The sequence below is a fragment of the Pelophylax lessonae genome, assembly GCF_965119305.1.
Source record: "Pelophylax lessonae genome assembly, chromosome: 7".
NCBI lineage: Eukaryota > Metazoa > Chordata > Amphibia > Anura > Ranidae > Pelophylax > Pelophylax lessonae.
In genome coordinates, this window is record NC_138774.1 from 186,666,529 (window position 1) to 186,686,346 (window position 19,818).

Genomic DNA, 19,818 nt, shown 5'->3' on the forward strand with positions numbered 1-19,818 from the left:
TAAGTTGTGCCTGCTCTTGTGTGAAAGCCATTTTCTGCTATCGGACTCACAAAATACCATTCCATGTACACTGACATTATGCTTTGCAAAGCAGGTGAAGATACGGCAAGGTTTTAACCCCCCCCCCCCCCCTCTTAATGTCAGTTTACAGCCACATTTGAACCCATGGATGCTTTCCCATGTGCCCATATAATAAAAATGGCCTTTGAAATTTTGTTTTTAATTCCTTATATTTTTGAGCTATAGATTTCCCTATTATATGGTCTGGACTAAAAAGTGTATTTGTGAGGATGGAAATTTGGGAGCTGCCACTGTTGTATTCAACAGTGCACACTCCCAGGCTGTCATCGGTGAGTTACTGACCCAGAACAAGCATGCTGCCAGTAAAGTCTGAAATGCTGCTTTTTGCAGGTCAGTTAGTCAAGTTATGAAGCTAGGATCAAGATGACCATGTCTGAACATAACACCTTTACAAACAAATCAGCAATGTCATCGTTCAGTTGCCTTTAAAAAAAAAAAAAAAAAACAATGTCTTAACGAATATCAGATATCTATGCACCTCTTTTGTATGACATACAATTGTGGGCAAAAGTTGAGAATGACATACAGTGAAACCTTGGTTTGCGAGTATAATTGGTTCCAGCAGCTTGCTTGTAATTCAAAACACTCGTATATCAAAGCAAGTTTTCCCATAGGAAAGCATTGAAACTCAGATAATTCGTTCCACAAGCATTTATAGTAATATAAAGATATGCTGTTATTTATAAAGTACTTTACTGTACAGTATAAGTATGCCATCTCCTCTGTTAAACATTGTGTCCCTGTGTCCGTGCTGTACATAACAGTTGCCGATTATACTGTATTAGAGCGTGTCTGGCTGTTCACTGCAGCCCTCTGCTTCTCTCCTCCCCTCCTCCTCAGATGACGTCAGAAGGAGTGATCGGCCCCTCCCGCCGGGTAGAGCAGAGAGATGAGGTGAGAGGCAGAGAAACGAGGAGACATATACAGTAAGTGCAGGGACACTCTGAAACAATATAAATCAGCATGTTTATATAGAGTACAAGCACTGGGACACATAATGGTATGTAACAGAGTGCATTAACAGAGGGGATGGCATGCTTTTAGTGTATAAAACTGCTCGTATATCAAGACCGTGCTCGTATATCAAGACAGTTTTTATAAAAAAAAATGTTGCTCGTCTTTCAAAACGCTCGTAAACAAAGGTACTCGTAAACCAAGGTTCCACTGTATATTCATTTTCACAAAGTCTGCAGCTTCAGTGTTTTTAGATAATTTTGTCAGATGTTACTGTAGTATACTTATGTATAATTGCAAGCATTTCATAATTGTCAAAGCCTTTTATTGACAATTACATTAAGTTTGTGCAAAGAGTCACTATTTGCAGTGTTGACCCTTCTTTTTCAAGACACCTGCAAGTGGTCCTGGCATGCTGTCAATCAACTTCTGGGCCACTTCCTGACTGATGGCAGCCCATTCCTGCATAATCAATGCTTGAAGTTTGTCAGAATTTGTGGGGGGTTTTTTTGATCATCCGCCTCTTGAGGATTGACCACAAGCTCTCAATAGGATTAAGGTCTGGAGAGTTTCCTGGCCATGTACCCAAAAATGTGATGTTTTTTTCCCCAAGCCACTTATCACTTTTGCCTTATGGCAAGGTGCTCCATGATGCTGGTAAAGACATTGTTCATCACCAAACTGTTCTTGGATGGTTCGGAGAAGTTGCTCTCGAAAGATGTTTTTGTACAATTTTTTATTCACTGCTGTTTTCTTAGGCAAAATTGTGAGTGAGCCCACTCCCTTGGCTGAGAAGCAACTCCACACATTAATAGTCTCAGGATGCTTACCGTTGACATGACACAGAACTGATGGTAGCACTCGCCTTTTCTTCTCCAGACAAGGTTTTTTTCCTGGTGCCCCAAACAATAGGGATGGGGATTCATCTGAGAAAATGACTTTACCCCAGTTCTCAGTCCAATCCCTGTACCTTTTCAAGAACATCAGACTGTCCCTGTTGTATGTCCTGGGGAGAAGTGGCTTCTTTGCTGCCATTCTTGACACCAGGCCATCCTCCAAAAGTCTTTGCCTCACTATGCATGCAGATGCACTCACACCTGCCAGCTGCCATTCCTGAACAAGCTCTGCACTGGTGGTGACCGATCCCACAGCTGAATCAACTGTAGGAGTTTCTTGGATGCCCTGAAGCCTTCTTCACAAATGCAGTGGAAATGATTTTTATGGGATTAAGTTTATTTTAATGGCAAATAAGGACTTTGCAATTAATTGCAATTCATCTGATCACTTTTCATAATATTCTGGAGTATATGTAAATTGCCGTCATAAAAACTGAAGCAGCAGACTTTGTGAAAATGTGTGCAATTCTCAAAACATTTGGCCATGGCTGTAGACATAGCCAGCTATTTAAATGTCAAAGAATTTCCTAGCAGAAGCTGCCAGCTGTAAACCTTTAGAGCCGGTTCACACTGGGGCGACATGTCAGGCGACCTGGTCGCCTGACAAGTTGCCGCGGGTCGCCTGCCATAGATTAGAACAGGACCCGTTCTAATAGGAGCTACACAAGTCGCTCCGACTTAGAAAAAGGGTCCTGTACTACTTTGGGGCGACCTGGAGCGACGTGCATTGACTTCAATGATATGAAGTCCGTGCATGCCGCTCCGAGGTCGCGGTGCGCGCTGTGCACTGCGACCTCACAGGTCGCTCCGGCAAGTCGGGTCGACCGTATGTGAACCGGCTCTTATACAGAGTGTGCCAGAAACTTCCCCCAACCCCCCCAATAATTTGTGCCTAAAGCGTAAGTCCACCCTAACACTTAAATCCCTGCATCTACAGGCATCCATTATCTAACACTAACCTATCTAGCCCTGTAAAGAAGAAATCCGTATACTTCACTTTTTTAAAGACGATCCGACCCGATCCCACGCTGAGCTGTCATCTGCGGCTTCACTGTGGAGGTGGGTGCAGAGGACACAGCAGACAATGGAAGCCCCATAGTAAGTCTATGGGTGACGTCACATCCCATTATTTTCACAGCCGTTGTCGGCCGCGTCCTCTGCAGAGCTTCCGCTGCTGGAGACCGGGTCGAATGGGGTTCATAAAAGATATGTATACTGATTTCTTCTTTACAGGTCTAGATAGTTTAGTGTTAGATCATGGATGTCTGTAGATGCAAGGGTTTTAGTGTTAGGGTGGACTTGCGCTTTAAGTTCCCTTTGTTATGAGGAACCTGTTTTCTGGACTAAGCACCTGTTTTTTTCCTTGTTTTAATATAAATGCTTTTGGGGGAACTAAATTACACTCACTGGATTTGGAGTGACAGCTGGTTAGGACTTAACCAAATGTTAGAACAAAATCGCAACAGCTTTCAGAGCAGGGTTTTCCAACTATTAAGGAAAGAAAAGCAGGTACCCTGATAGCTGCTCTGGGCAGTTTTTTTTTTTTTTTCCTTTTTATTTTACATTTATGAGTACATAGAGGAGCAATATACATACAATCGGGCAGTTCTTTTTAGTTTGAATGCCTCATGCACACAGGCAGAAAAAATAACACCAATTTTAGAAGCTTCAATTTTTTTGTCTTTGAACGCAGCTCTGTATTGGCATGTGTTAATGCACTTTGTGGCATTTATTCTATTTTAGAGCAGTGTTTAGAAGCATAAAAAAAAATCCCCCAAAACCTACATTCAGAGAGAAGTGTACTGACATAATTTTCGCATAAGCAAATTCATGATTTCATTTCTAGTGTTTAGAAAAAATATTCTAGCCACTAGATTAAAGTTATGCCCATGAATGCATGTAAATATTAGTACCAGACAAAGCATTTTTTTATGCTTGATTTTTGTGCCAGTTACTGGCAGAATATATGTGAAAAAGACGACTTCCAATGGCCACATCTGTAATACTATATTACAAAGTATGAGGTGGATTATTTGAGGCATTTTTCTGTTTTTAAATTTTTTGACTTATATTGGGATGTGTCTTTCTTTTTAACTTTTTTGTAATAAAGATATCATTTGTATGTGTCTCAAGGTATTAGGCAGTCACTAGGCCATCACTAGTTTTGTATATATCGGAACAATTCGAGTTTTGTCGGACTATACAGGCTAGAAAGGTGTACTTGGCAAACAATATATAAAAAAATAACTTTTTAACATATATTTGAAGTATAGATGCCAACATGCATCTTCCCACATAATGCACGTTCCTAAATCAATAAAAGGTATAAATTGTGGTTATAAGGTTGGTACTATGAAGTTGGTTCCTGAAAGGCCAGCGCGTTTCGCTACAACTTTTGCTTCCTCAGGGCTTGGGGAACCAAAATAGTACTATCTTTAGGCTAAACACATAGATACAGACCACTCCGAGGGCGCTGAGGTGTATAGGGAGAGGTTGACTGGAGAGATCTTGTTTGGTAACTAACTGGAGCTTACTCCTCTTTCACGTTAGAAATGCAGAGATACAGGATGGTAAACACCATATATTTTACAGGCGCCAGTTGACCGGAGAGATCGTAGGCAATCAGAAAAACGCAGCCTTTAATCTGCAAGCCCATATTTTGGATAGAAGCAGTGGGATATAGGATGCATACCTCAACACTAAAAGGGTAACCATCACTGAGGGAACATCAAGTGGAGGTGCAGCCCCACTTGCCACAGCCCAGGGGATAAGTTTGTTTGGGTGCAGATAAAGGGAACCTATGCCTGTGAAATATTTGGTGTTTACCATCCTGTATCTCTGCATTTTCAACGTGAAAAAAGAGTTGGCTCCAGTTAGTTACCAAACAAGATCTCTCCGGTCAACCTCTCCCTATACACCCCAGCACCCTGTAGGGGTAGTCTGCATCTATGTGGTTAGCTTGAAGATGGTACTATTTCAGTTCCCCAAGCCCTGAGAAAGCAAAACGCGTTGGCCTTTGAGGAACCAACTTCGTAGTACCTACCTTATAACCACAATTTATACCTTTTATTGATTGGGAATATGTGTATTATGTGGAAAGATGCATGTTGGCATACATATCTGTTTAATGTTAAATTGTGATCTTTTTATATAATTGTCAAATAATCCTTTCTGGCCTGTATAGTTTGACAAAACTCTTTGTTCCGATATCGTTCTATGTGTCTTTTATGCTGAGCCAATAAAGTCCGACACTTTGGGGTTGGGGTGGATTTTTCCCCATCTCATACTTTTTTAGCTACTGGCAGAAAGATCCAGCATAAATAGGATTATTTTATTATACCCATGTGCATGCAGCCTTCATTTTTAAAATGGCAAATGGATTCTGTTTAAGCTAAAATTTCTAGAAAAAAAGTAACTTTGACATAGACTAAATGAACCTTCTATGGAGTTTTTAGTATACAATTCCAGAACACTGGGATGAACAGATATGTGGGTTCAGCTGCCAGATAAGTTATATGGTCAGAAGGTAAATGACACCTGTATGAGCTTGTTGGACATGCATTTCAAAAGCAGGTGCATAATATCAAGCACATAGTTATGTAATCTCCATTGTCCAACATTGGTATACAACAAATATGGGCTTCCAACCTTGTGGTGACCATTTGAGAATTCCCTCCTCTTTTCCAGCATGAATGTTCTGAACAATAAAGATCATACTTTCTGTGCTTAGATCTTCTCAGCACAAAGCCAGGTTCATAAAGGCCAAGTTTGATTACTGGTATGTATGAACTCAAGCCTCTGCACAGAAAGCTGAACTGAACCCTATTGAACTCCTAGGATGAATTGGAAAGCCTGTGGCAAGTCAGGTTGACTTATCCAAAATTATTACCTGGCCTCACTAATGTTTTTGAGCTGAATGGGTGCAGATTATTAGACACATTCCAAAATCATGTGGGAAGGCTCCCCACATAGGTGGATGCTGGTAAAGTTGCAAAGAGGTGACCAACTCCATAATAAGGCCATGGTTTTGGAATGGGGTGTCCAACAAGCTCATATAGGTTTAATATCCAGGTATCCATACATTTCTAGCTGTATCTTGTAGTTGTGTGTAGCAAACACAAAAGAACCCTTTTTTTGAAACCAGGCAACATGGTCAGAGTGGCAGCAGTAGGCCCAGAAAAATAAGGTTGCAGCTTTATTTTTAGGACCATTGGCTTTCTGGCTTCTGGAATTTCTTCAGCCCCACCAAAGTATCTTCTATTCAGAATCTTCTGACTGCATAGAAATGCCCTTACGTGGAAAGAAAAGCCCTATCCCTAAAATATGATTGGAAGTATTTACTCTCCTCGGTTTTTAGATTGGGAATCTGCCCTACCACTTTGTACTGTTATTTAAAAACTATTATCTGCCAAATAACCTATTCGATACCCCCAGAGTGTGACAGACATTTTTTAAGGAGTCCGATGTCCAGAGGCTTTGTGTTCAACATTAAATATTGCAATGCTGTTTTTTGTTTCTGCTTGTGTATCGTATTTTTGCAGTATTGCGATTGATTTTAAAGCATTGGAGAATGTGAAATGCAAAGCTACAAACTGCATGACCATTTCTTGTTTTTATATTTTGTTTGTGTATGTGTTTTTTTTTTTTTTTATTTGCTTATTTTTGTAGCTTTCTCGATCTAGTTCTCTGAGTTCCTTATCTCGAGAAGTAAGCCAGCATTTGAATCAGGTACCAGCAGCTGGCCGCCAGATTTTTATGTTCTCCTGCAATAGTTATGCACTTTTTTTCTATGTATTTTTTTTTACTAATTGTGCTTGCATTGTACTTGCAACCCTTCCTAACCTGTTCTAGGTGTAAGGGAACCAGTTTCGGTGTCCAAACCATTCTATGTTATTAGGTCATTTATATCTTACATTTTCAGACTACTTTTTTTTTTTTTTTAAACCTTTACTTCATGTTCACTTAAAAACGAAAAAATCCTGGCTAAGGGCAGACATCACAGTATGTTTGCAATTACCTTTATTAGCCTAAAAACTCTGTGTTCCTCTAATTTCTCTTGCTTTGATACTTTGCCTAAATTCTACTTTTTTTTTTTTTTTTTTTTTTTATTACCTGTATCTTGGCAATATTTCCACTTACTTTCTACCCTGGTGACACTAGGACATAACATGAGAGGGTTCATGTGTCACCAAGACAAGAAGGCAGAAGGAGCAATAGAAAAATCAACTTGATGTGTATTCTAACTCCAGCCACTCCGAAAAAAAATGTGCTTTTTTTTTTTTTTCTGCTCCCATCAGAATGAAATCCTATGACTACATGTCCTTGTGATGCCCTTTCACTAGACCAGGAAGTCAGGCTAAACCTCCCCACATGGGCAGTGATGACGATATTAAAAAATGCAACGATTCTAACCCTTCCTCCTGTATCAAATTTGTGGGAGAAGCCATTTAACATTGTCGGCCATGTAAAACATTCAGGCAGCCACAACTCCCAACTGCAGGAGTGTGAAGGTAGCCATTTGACTTGATTCACTGGTTCATCCCTGCAGTTTAGAGGAAGGTGCTTGGTTAAGCATCCTCAATTTAAACTGGTATTGTAAATGTGTAAATTCTCAGAAGCCACCAACTGTGTTTCAGGAGAGAGGTCAGTAGCTGTCAGCCTGACGTCATGTACTTTTCTACACAGCCCTTACTTCCAGATTGTAAGCTAATTTATTAACACTGCACCATGCATGCTGATAACCCGAGTGCTGCACTCACCCTGCGCATGTAGAATTTCTGTGATACTGGACGGTGTTTGGGGTCTCCTTCCTCACCGCCTTTCCTTTGCTTCAATGGCAATACAGAAGTGATTTGCTGACAGAGCCAAGGCAGTCCTTGATTGCACAGCAGTACAGTTTGCTAAGTTATCAGGCAGGTTTTATTGTCCTTAAGGAAATATCGCTTTTTATTTTTTCTTCTTTTTAATCGTCGTAGGTAAGCAGAATACTTTGACTAAAGAAAAGTTTTTCCAAATTTTCACTCAATTTAGCAACATTGTAGAGTTGAGAATAGTATGTGTCGGAAGTTAAATGACACTGCCTCCTTCTACTATATGTCTCATGTAGTACCTTAAGACCATTTTATAGCAAATCCATATGTGTAAATTTGTAGATATTGATATAGACCTTTTCAGTGCTCTTCCTGAAATCCTTAAAAATTAGTAACGCAATCCTTATGTATTCATTTCAGGTTTTCCACTGTATTTCGGGGGTTTAAGATTGTGGTATAGCTTTTGTGTGCATCTACTTCACCATTAGCTCCAGTTGCTGTAAACCTATGGACATGTTGACCTCAAGCTCTCTGCAGACATGCTATCCTTTTAGAGGGGCGCTGTGCTCTAAGTTGGAGGCGAGGATTTAAAGAAAACTTAGGAGTACTGATGGGATAACGAAGTAGAGAAGAAAAAATTATAGCTGCCTGCTGATTGAAATGAAGAGGCCATTATTAACGCTTAACACTAAATTACAATTGGTTTGAATAAAAGTTCAGCATTTTATCAAAACTGGAGTTTTTCTTTTAAAGCATTGTAGAGCGTAAGAATACAACTTTTGTTAGTGTGCAGTGCTTTCACAAGCTTACATCTCGGTCTCAGCCTTGCACCATCATTTCTGATCAGTACAATACTTACTAGCTGTGGCTCTGTCTGCCAGTCCCTTCTGCTGCTGCAAGAGGATTTTATAGAACTAAACTTTTCCTCTTCTTTATAGGCCTTCAATAACGCTGCCCCTGCATCTGGTCCTCCTGTTGGGACTGTTACCTTCTATAACCCTTCAAATTTTACACAAGTAAGTCAATTTTGGTGTTTTATGTGCATGTCTTTCTTTTAAATTTTGGATGTAATCAAAAGCTGGATCTAGTTTTAAAATTAAGGATTTTGTAAACATAACTTAAGATAACCTGTTAAAGTGCACTTTTTATTAATCTGTAGGCTGCGGTTACTGATCTCCTTGTGAGGATGTTGGTTGCCTGTAATATTGATGCTTAGGCTTAAGTGCTTTCGGAGTCATGATCTGGAACAAATAGGGGGGGAAAAAATGGACGCTTCTTTACAGCATGCTTGTTCCAGATTTGTAATTCAGAGTATTGAATTTAGAAACAGCCAGGCAACCAACATTACCAGAAGAAACGGGCCACACACAACTCGAAGTCCAGAAAGGGGAAAAAAAACATTGGATGAAAAATGCAAAATTCTCTTGGTTTTACACTTTCGCTAGATCTGGATCATAACTAGGATATAATGCAGGCTTCACTAAATGGTGGACCCAACAACAGTCCTATCTGGACCACAGCCTCCCCAAATAGTTGCCTGTGTCCTCTCCCCACCTCTGGCTCTCCTGCCTGCCACTATCGCTATTATCCTGTTTGTCCCTTTCATACCATTGCAGCACTCCCCCACACCGTCCTTACTTATTCACACAAGACAGGAACCACGGCAGGTCTGGACTTTTCATGTTAAAGGCACCTGCAAGTTTGGGTAGTAATGTAATTTTGATGGCATTTATTCTTCCCATCCATGATAGATTACAATAGTTCCATCTGTCTATGTAGTCTTCTAATTTTTTAAACAAAGTGGGATATTTAACCTTATGCAATTTATATCTTGTCGATGCTTATTGAATCCCAAGTACGGGTATCGAATCTTGTTTCCAGGAGAATAGAAAATGTTTACACCTAAAAAGAAGTTCTGGATTGTGTGTTTTTTTTTTTTTTTTTTTTTCACCTTTTTTTTTTTGTTTTTCTGCTTCAAAGGATGGATTGGGTTCTTGTTTGAAAGACTGGGAAATGTTTAACGCAATTCAGTTTTTATTGCTGTGTTTACAGTTGGGAAGAGTTCCCCTCATTTCTTGTTCTAGTGACATGTCACCAGGGCAAGGGAGTGAGTAGAAAACTCCAGGAGACAAAGACCAAAAAAAAAAAAAAAAACTAAATAAAAATACATTTCTGGGAGTTACAATTTAAAGGAAACCTGTATTGAGAGAGACACAGAAGCTGCCATTGCTGGCATCCTTTTGAGAATACCAATAGCCTGACTGTTCTGCCTAGATTAGTTAGACAGATGGAATGTGCTGGCATGTTTAGAGCATTTTTTTTTTTTTTGCCCAGATCAGTGCCTTCCTTTTTAGGGGCATATTTATAAATCCGTGAATGTGACTTTCACCAGACATTCACAGTAAGCAAAAGATTAATACTGTACTATACTTATTGGACATCCCATTCATTTTAGATGCTTGCGCTACACCTCCTGCCCAACAGCATGCTGTGGTTCATGCATGTCCTGCTGTCCAAATGAGCCGCAGTGCAGACATAAAACACACCCAGAAGTGTTTCACATGTGAAGTTTATTTGGTTATCTGCAGGCAGTGTTTGTTTTTCTTGGCAAAATTTCTGCTATTTTCACTGATTTCCAATTCATGGATCTTTTCTCTGTCTACTTACAGCAGACTCCTGCAGGAGGCAGTGCAGCACGGCCTGGGAGACTTGGTCAGCGAAAATACCCAGCGCTTAAATAGTCTTGGATTAAGCCTCAAGACTTCCAGAACATTTCGGCATATCCTGTCTGTGGCCCTGAATTCGAAACCCAGAATTGTCCGCTTAAATCCGTGAATTCCATTTGCAGTGGTGAAAAGCAAGCTCGGTCTATATGAAATGATCTTTGGGTCACTTGGTGGAATGTTTCACGTCTGCGATGACTGGAGCTCTTTGATGTGATTTTTTTTCTTTTTAGAAAATTCTTAAAGGGTTGGACAATGAAGCAAGCAAACATTGCCATTTTGTGGCCTTCCCATTTGACTTTCATAGCGAATGACACTGCTCTCAGCACCAACAGTGGATAAACAAGCTCTCTGAAACCTAGTGTGATTGGATTGATGGTTGTGCGTACCCAGATTTGGATTGGCTTTACAGTGTAAAATTGGAAAAACAAAAAAAAATTTGATCTATATATGCATAGTGCACATCAAGAGGCTGACCACTTTGCTCTATTTTTCAGACAAACCCTGCACCAAGAATTAATATATTAAATTAAAACTGTGACTGATTAATCTGGAAAAATTTTATCTTGTAGTATGTATGTAGACACATGTATAGTCTCTCCAGTCTTTTGTAAAATAGATGAATCTCAATGTTCCTGGGAGGTTTACAACATCTTAATGTTTTGTGTTTTAGACTCTTTCAGATACAAATAGGTTATAATTTACTTTTTTTCTTATATTTGTGATTTTTTTTTTTAAGTGCAATATAATTTACTGCTTTCCCTCTTGCTGTTGGCTAATTCTGATTAAAATGAAGGTGGCTGGTACCCGAAACAAGAAAAGAGGAAAGAAAAAAAATGATCTGTTGGCTTTTAGCATCATCATGATCTTTTAAGGGCCAATCCACCAAAAATGATCATATATGTAAGAGGTATAAGAAGCTGGGTAACTTGGTTTGTCAGTATCCAGCCCATACATTTATATCAGAGTTGATTAGCTCTTTAAGCAATCTGTTGTTCTTTTGACTGTTATGTCTTTCTCGTGTCTTACTGCATTCTCGATTTCCACAAGGGAAGACCCAGCAGGGAGGGGAGATTGGGTGACTGAGCAGACTTGAAAAGCTTTTAATGTTTTTAAAATTATTTAAATAAAATGCACAGATGTTTAGATTTAATGCAAGTGAAAAGGGATGTGTGTAAGGTGATATTTTAATTGAAAATGATTTGCAGCTGTAGATCTTTTAGAGAAATGTTTCCTTTTTATTATGTAAGCTGTGTTTTCTACTCCTCTGAAAAGTCCCAAAGCTGTTCTGAAAAACATCAAATGGCATCAAAGGCTGGAAGGGAGCTATTTTAGATATAAACACAGTGGGTTTCTACAGAAATACACAAGTGACTCTTCACATAAGATCTTCAGTCAACACAAAACAACTAGAGAATCTGTGAGGACAGAAATCTACCATTGCTGATTGACACTGCTCAAACAAAATTAAAGGAACACTTTGAAAACACATCAGATCACAATTGGAAAAAAAAAAATATATATATATATATATATATATAATCTCCCATGCTGGATATCTATACTGATATGGACTGGGTAAGGTGTTAGGAATGAAAGAAAGCCACATTGTTTGATAGAAATGAGAATTATCACCCTACAGAGGGCTCAATTCAAAGACACCCCAGAAATCAAAGTGAAAAAATTATGCAGGAGGCTAGTCCATTTTGCTGAAATTTCATTGCAACAACTCCTAATTGCACTCGTATTTTGTATGGCCCCCTTGTGCTTGTAAGCATGCCTGAGAACGTCTGGGAGTGCTGCTAATAAATGACGGATGGTGTCCTTGGGTATTTCCTCCCAGATCTGGACCAGGGCATCACTGAGCATCTGAACAGACTGAGGTGCAACCTGGTGCTGTCGGATCAACCGAAACATAATGTCCTAGAGTCCTTCTATTGGATTTAGATCAGGCGAGCATTGGGGTCATTCAATGGTATCAATTCCTGCATACTCTCGCCACATGAGGCCAGGCATTGTCATGCACCAGGAGGAACCCAGGACCCACTGCACCAGTACAAGGTCTGACAATGGCTCCATTCATTTCATCCTGATACCTAATGGCAGTCAGCGTGCCATTGTTTAGCCTGTGGTGGTCTGTGCGTCTCTCCTTGCGTATGCCTTACCAGACTCACCTACCACCAAACTGGTCATGCTGAACGATCTTATAGGCAGCATAACATTCTCCACGGTTTCTCCAGACCCTTTCACGTCTGTCACATGCTCAGGCTGAGCCTGCTTTCACCTGTAAAAAGCACAGAGCCCTAGTGGCAGACTTGCCCATTCTGTTGTTTAATGGCAAATGCCAGTTGAGCTCCATGGTGCTGGGCAATGACCACAGGGCCCACTAGAGGTGGTCAGGCCCTAAGACCATCCTCCTAAAGTCTGTTTATGATTGTTTCGTCAGTGACAGTCACACCAGTGGACTGGTGGAGGTTATTTGTTCGGGCTCTGGCAGTGCTCATCCTGCTCCACCTTGCACAAAGAAGCAGATACTGGCCCTGCTGATGGATTAAGGACCATTCCTGCCTGTCTCTTGGAATCTCCTCCATGCTCTTGAGACTATGCTGGGCAATGACAAACCTTCTGGCAATGGCACGTATTGATGTGCCATCCTGGAGGAGTTGGACTGACTGTGCAACCTTTATAGGGTCCAGATATTGCCTCATGCTACCAGTAGTGACACTGACCCTAGCCAAATGCAAAACTAGTGAAAAACAAGTCAGAAAAGATGAGTAGGTAAAATAAATGTCAGTGGCCTGCACCTGTAAAGCAGCTGAAACTGATTACTATAACCCCCTCTGCTACTTAACTGACCAGATCAATATCCCAGCAGTTTAATTGGCTTGATGCTATACTCTGATTAAAAAGTGTTCCTTTAATTTTTTTGAGCAGTGTATTTTGAAGTCAAACTCTAGCCCCATATATAATTTATATAGCTGCAAAGGGTGGGCCAACTCAATATTGAACCCTACAGTCTAAGAAGCCATTAAAGTTTATGTGCGTACAAAGGCAGACGTCCCAAAACGTTTGACAATATAGTACATGTTATGTATTAATGTTTTGGAAAGAGCAGGGCATGGTTGGAGCTTTTGACAGCTTTGGTGCTGTCTTTATCCCTTATTGGAAGGTTTTCCTCACATTTGTCTGGACAGGAAGTGATTTGTAAATTTCTGAAATTGGGACATGGGATTAGAATGTCTGATATTTTTATTGCGATTTGTGCCTTCATAGTCTGGTGCTGACACCACATTTCCGGTCCTAGTGCTCAGGGTAGAGACATGAAATGAGGGAAAATCTGCTCAATAGGATAACAGACAAGTAGAAACATGACAGAAATTTAACTCCTCCACAGTTTAAAAACAATTGATTGGAGTTAGGCTTTTCATGTTCTAGCATCGGGCAAAGGAAACCTTTCTCCACGCATACTGTACATGAAGGCTCCGATTCCTGATTTTTATTCTGCAAATGCTCGCTGGCTTGTTGATTCACTGAATTCGGTACTTTTCTTTATTGTACATCACAGGACACAGAGCAGCTTCATGTCCTTGACGATAAGGGTTCTACTTCCACATTCAAATGATTAAACACTGGAAATGGCCTCTCCCAGCTAGGCAAGGCCTCAGGTGGTCATGTATGTGCTGTCTGTGCATGAAATTAGCTTCTCAAAATTCCAACTGGGTTTAGGAGACTGGCTCTTCCAGATCTGTTGCCTACAGCTTTTCTGTTCTCCGAGGAATAGTACTCAGACCCCACATGGGACATGTGGGGATGGCGTGTAATGTTGCTGGTTGGCACTGGACCTTGTGCAATGAATCTAATGCCTTGTGAACCTGTAGGGTGCTATACAGTGTCTAAGGCAGTGATTTCCAGCTGTGGAGTTAAGTCATTGAAGGCCCTTAGTGGCAGAGCCTGCAGTGATTGGTGAAGATTGGACCCCCAGGGGCTCCTGCAGTTGGAATACTGAGTGCTCTGGAGTAATCCCTTCTGTTGACTCCCCCTGCCCACACCCTTATTGCGCTGGAGTCTGTACCAACCCCGACAGAGCAAAGACTATGATAGTGTTTGTATTTCTTAATTTTAAAGTGTGTGCTGTGTTTTTTTTTTTTTTTTTTTGGAAGTACTCCCTGGCTGCTCTGAGTGCTGCTTAGGCTCCATTCACATCTATGCATGTTGCTTTTGAGTGTTTCTACAGTGCTTTTTGCTGTGCTTTCAGACAGGTGTTTGTGACACTTTTGCACTTTGTTATTTAATCTCTTTAATAAAGTGTGTATAGCTGGTTAAGGAACGGGCCGGGAAGCCGGCCACCGAGTCCTTTACAATGAGTCATCAGCTGTCATCGGGCTTTCCTGCTGACCGCTGAATGTAAAAAAAAACCGCTGGCAAAAACAAAATCATCCAAAAAATGGTGTGGAGGTCCCCATCCCCCAATCTATACTAGGCCCTTATCTGAGCATGCAGGTCAGGAAAGGTAGGGGATGAGCGAGCGTGCCCCCCCACGAACCATACCAACCCATACCAGACACTGCCCCCCAAAGCACCTAGTCCCCATGATGAGGACTAGAGCCTCTTCCCCCCCACAACCCTGAGCTGTGGTTGTAGGGGTCTGTGGGCTGGGGGCTTATTAGAATCTGGAAGGGCCTTTCCGGCCTGCTCCTTGACCAGCTATACTCAGTTTATCAAAGTGGAAGAAAACCCATTGATTTAAAGCGGAGTTCCACCCAATAGTGGAACTTCTGCTCTGCTTCACTGCCAGATTCCCTCACCGGCAATGGCGGCAGCACGTGACAGCCGATGGAAACATCGGCTGCGGTACCGACATCGATGGACTCCAGGACAGGCAAGTGTCCTAATATTAAAAGTCAGCAGCTACAGTATGTGTGTGTACGTGTAGACGTAGAATGTGCGGTGGGATGGGCGGTTACCGGTTTTGGTGCATGCGCACAACAGCTCCTTCTTCAGACCAATCAATTATGTGTGAGATCGATAATTCTAGCCCTAGGCCTTATGTTAAAAGTGGAACTTTAGGTAGTACACAAAAATGGATTAACTGGTAGGATTTTTAATGCAGCAGTGACATACTTTGTCTCTTCTGCTCTAACATTGCCTAAGTTCTTCAGGGGCGGACAGGCAATGTCAAAGCAGATGGAACTCCCCTGCATGTGAGGGAGAGACGTCATCCCCGTCTAGCCAACAAAAGTGGACTGCAATTGATGCCAGGAAGCGGGTAGCTCCAGGACTTTGCATTGCTGGAGCCAAGGAAGGTATAGTTCTAGTTTGAAGGATAAGTTCACACCCCCCCCCCATTTCCAGCTTACGTATGTACAAATACCCCATTAATGTACCGCTTTGGCGGATAAGAAAAAAATTATAAACTAAAAATTATAAATAAAATAATCTGCTTGCAATATAGGTCAATATACAAACCCTTAAAATGAGCAATAAATAATAATTGTAGCGCGGAGAATTTATTCTCAGCGCTACAATTACTATTTATTGTTCATTTTAAGAACCGGTTCACACTGCCGCGCCCACTAAAGTCGCCTCATAAGGGGCGACTTTTAGCGTGACTTCGGTGCGACTTACGCGAGACGACTTTGTATTTGGCCAATCAGAATATGATGTGTTGTGACCTAATTTCCCTTTCCTTTTTTTTTTTTTTGCTGGCATTTATCTGGGATTTTTTTGGCGTCTTTGGAGGCAGGCATGTCTTTAGTGTCTGGGGGGTCTAAAAAGTGTACCTGTGAAGTTTCAACTCTGTAGCATGTCCAGAACCCCCAAAAAATTAGCATTTTTCTTATAATTATTAATACAGCAGCGTGGCGGCTTTTTTACACCTTGCCTTTTTTATTGCAGGCATTTATCTGGCATTTTTGGAGGCAGGCATGACTTTTTTTGGATTTAGTGTCTGGGGGGTCTAAAAAGTGTACCTGTGAAGTTTCATCGCTGTAGCATGTCCAGAACCAGAAAAAAAAAGCATTTTTCTTATAATTATTAATACAGCAGTGTGGGTTCGGGACATGCTACAGAGCTGAAACTTCACAGGTACACTTTTTAGACCCCCCAGACACTAAATCCAAAAAAAGTCATGCCTGCCTCCAAAAATGCCCGATAAATGCCTGCAAGAAAAAAAACGCCGGGTGCAGAGAAGCCGTATTCATGTTTTAATAAAAATTATAAGAAAAATGCTCTTTTTTTCTTGTTCAATACCATTTTTATAGAAAGTTGGATCAAAGGTCGGATCACCAGTCGCTTCAATTAAGATAAGGAGGCGACTCCCATTGAAGTATATGGGACAAGTCGGATCACAGGTCGCCTCAAAGTAGTACAGGACCCTTTTCTGAAGTCGGAGCGACTTCAGTAGTGCCAATTAAGACGGCACTGATTGATTAACATTGCTTTTGTTATGTCAAGCGACCTGGGGCGACACAAGTCCCCTCATAAGTCCCCTAGTGTGAATGGGCTCTAAGGGTTTGTATATTGACCTATATTGCAAGCAGATTATTTTATTTATAATTTTTAGTTGCAGCGCTGACTGGACAAGTAGAACGTTTTTTCTTTTCCGCCAAAGAGGTACATTAATGGTGTATTTGTACATACGTAAGCTGGAAGGTGGGGGGAAGGGGGGGGGGGTGTGAACTTATCCTTCAAACTAGAACTATACCTACCTTGGCTCCAGCAGTGCGAAGTCCTGGAGCTACCTGGACTCCAACTTGTTCAGTGTGGTGGTTTTGCTCAAATTTGTCCTTTTATGATTTAATGTATAGAGAATTTATTCTCCATGCTACAATTATTTTATAGTTAAGTAAAGAAGTGTGCATACCAAAACATGCCAAAAGTCCTGTGAGCTACTTTGCCATGTCTAGGGCCGCACATTAAATCAATGGGCTGCCCTATGCGTGTTGTTGAAAGAACAAACCAAAAAAAGTGCGCTTCTATTATGCCAAGTGTGAATCGGGCCTGAAAGTGAAATTGGTGTGTTTACACAAGAACGTTGAAGCTCCATTCTCATCTGTGCACTTTCAAATGCATGGCAAACTCCACAGAAAACATGTTTTTTTACCATGCGTTTTAGAAATGTGCTGCAAATGCGCATCATGTTTGCTCTGTCATTAAATGGTAATGGCACCTCAAGCACCAATAGCAGGCATGCATGTGCCATGCAACAAACACACCAAAACGCAATATGCACTCTTCAAAAAACAAAAAGTTATGGAGCTTCTTTGGTATGTTTGTCGCGCATAGAGCAGCCATTCAAGTGAATGGGCTGCCCTATACACAACAATTTAACCGCTAGTACCACGTTGCTAGCCTGTGAGGGTCTAGGGAGCCAGCGTGCGCCGCCGGATGCGCGCTCCCGCGCGGTCACGAACCTTCCCCGTGCGTGTGACCGGCGGACCCGATGTCCGCCGGTCACTCATGATCGTCCATTAGAGCAGGAGAAAGGCAGGCGGCTAATGTAAACAAGGCGCCTGTCATTCTCCCCTGTGTAGGAATAGTGATCATACGGTTCAACTATGTAGAACCGTTGATCACTGTTCCTACACCTCAAGCCACAGCCAATCACAGTTAGAATCACGCCCCTAGGGACACACATAACCCCTCCCTCTCAAAGTTAACCCCTTCACTGCCAGTGTCATTTTACAGTAACAGTGCATATGTATAGCACTGATTACTGTAGTAATGTCACTGGTAACCCCAAAAATGTCAGTCAAGGGTCCGATCTGTCCGCCGCAATTTTGCAGTACTGCAGATCGCCGCCATTACGCGTTAACAAAAAAAACAACAAAAATCTTTCCCTTTGTTAGTAAACGCGACAACTTTTGCGCAAACCAATCAAAATACGCTTTTTGCGTTTTTTTTTTACCAAACATATGTAGCATAAAACAAATTGGCCGAAAATGTTAAAAAATTTAGATTTTTACATTTTTTGGGGGGGAAATTTCATATAAAAAAAAATGTGAAAAATATTGTTATTTTTGCAAAATTTACGCACTTTTTTTGTTTTTAGCGCATGATCAAAAAATCGCACAGGTGCTCAAATACCACCAAAAGAAAGCTCTGTTTGTGGGAAAAAAAGGATGTCAAATTTGTTTAGGTACAGCGTCGCATGACCGCGCAATTGTCCGTTAAATTCATGCAGTGCCGAATCGCAAAATAGGCCCTGGTCAGGAAGGGGGTAAAATCTTCCGGGGCTTAAGTGGGTAAAAACCGATTGGAAACCGCTCTAAATGCCCCAAAAAACCCATATGTGGGAACGTGAGTTCCTGCTACGTGGAGATGTGGACAGGGCCTGGGAGCCACTGAGTAGTATCTCCATCCACTGCCTCCTATGTACATGTATAAAGATGGCCATACATTATCCATTGTACAATCTCCTTTAGGTCCGGTCGTTAAAATTTTCTTCCAGCAGAGGTCCAAATCTCAAGTCGGGCACCTGTGGCGCATTTTCATGTGTGTCAAACTGCATGTTGCTGCAGCACCACGTGGCTTGGTGTGGCGCGATTTTGGGGGAGAGGGGTTGGGATTTCATATTTCACGCGGGTAGTGCAGCCCATTAAAATGAATAGGCTGAACTACCCACAACATGTGCACTGCATGCACAGATCTGAACCCATTCCATCAGTGTCCTCAGTCTCCACTGCACATCAGTCCCCTCCCTCTTCACATCAAGATACCCTCTTGATGACTTCAGCCTCTCCGTTACATCAGCCCCCCCACCCATTTCAGGATAGGGTTCTCAACTTACTCAACATCAATCTTACAGTCCTCAGCCCCCTTCACATTACATTACAGTCCTTACCTCCCCCCACATCACAGTCCTCAGGCTCCCCCAACTTTAATGTCCTCAGCCCCCTCACATTGCAGTCCTTAGTCCCCCCACTTTAATATTCTTAGCCCCCCACATCCAGTCCTTGGCTCCATTTTTACATCAACCTTCCTTCACTTTAGGACCTCCTTTATCCTAGCAGCCAATAGGTTGCTTGTTTTTTTTAATTAAATCTTTTATTAATTTTTTCAACATCCACATATAATCTCATAAAATCCACAAAAACAAAATACATATTACATAAATTCCCCCAGAGCCCCCAGTCGTAAACATTCCGTGAAGTGAGATAGGGCAAAAACTATATATTTGCAATCATTGTTAATAGTAAAAAATGTGAAAAAAAAAAAGGGGGGGAGAGAAAAAAGTGCAACACGCATTTCCCGTGTCTTATAATCAACATATCACTCGAAAAAACATTACAACTATTAGTGAAAGGGGAAAAAAAAAAACAAGGGAGATACACCACATCCAGTGTTTTTCAGAGG

At 41.3% G+C, this 19,818-nt stretch overlaps 1 protein-coding gene across 4 annotated transcripts in view; it reads left to right on the forward strand.

Moving 5' to 3' along the window:
• SEC16A (SEC16 homolog A, endoplasmic reticulum export factor) overlaps positions 1–19,818 on the forward strand; it is a 440,683-nt gene that overhangs the window by 102,189 nt on the left and 318,676 nt on the right. For 2 of the 4 annotated variants that reach the window (XM_082262805.1, XM_082262806.1), the window contains exons 30-32: positions 6,600–6,659; positions 8,680–8,757; positions 10,411–11,285. The exons of 1 other annotated variant lie outside the window; for it this stretch is intronic. In XM_082262805.1, coding sequence (XP_082118931.1) covers positions 6,600–6,659; positions 8,680–8,757; positions 10,411–10,482 — 210 coding nt within the window. In that variant the 3' untranslated portion in view covers positions 10,483–11,285. Of the gene's footprint in view, positions 1–6,599; positions 6,660–8,679; positions 8,758–10,410; positions 11,286–19,818 lie in introns of those variants that run through there. One more of the 4 variants, XM_082262807.1, reaches the window with a different exon arrangement.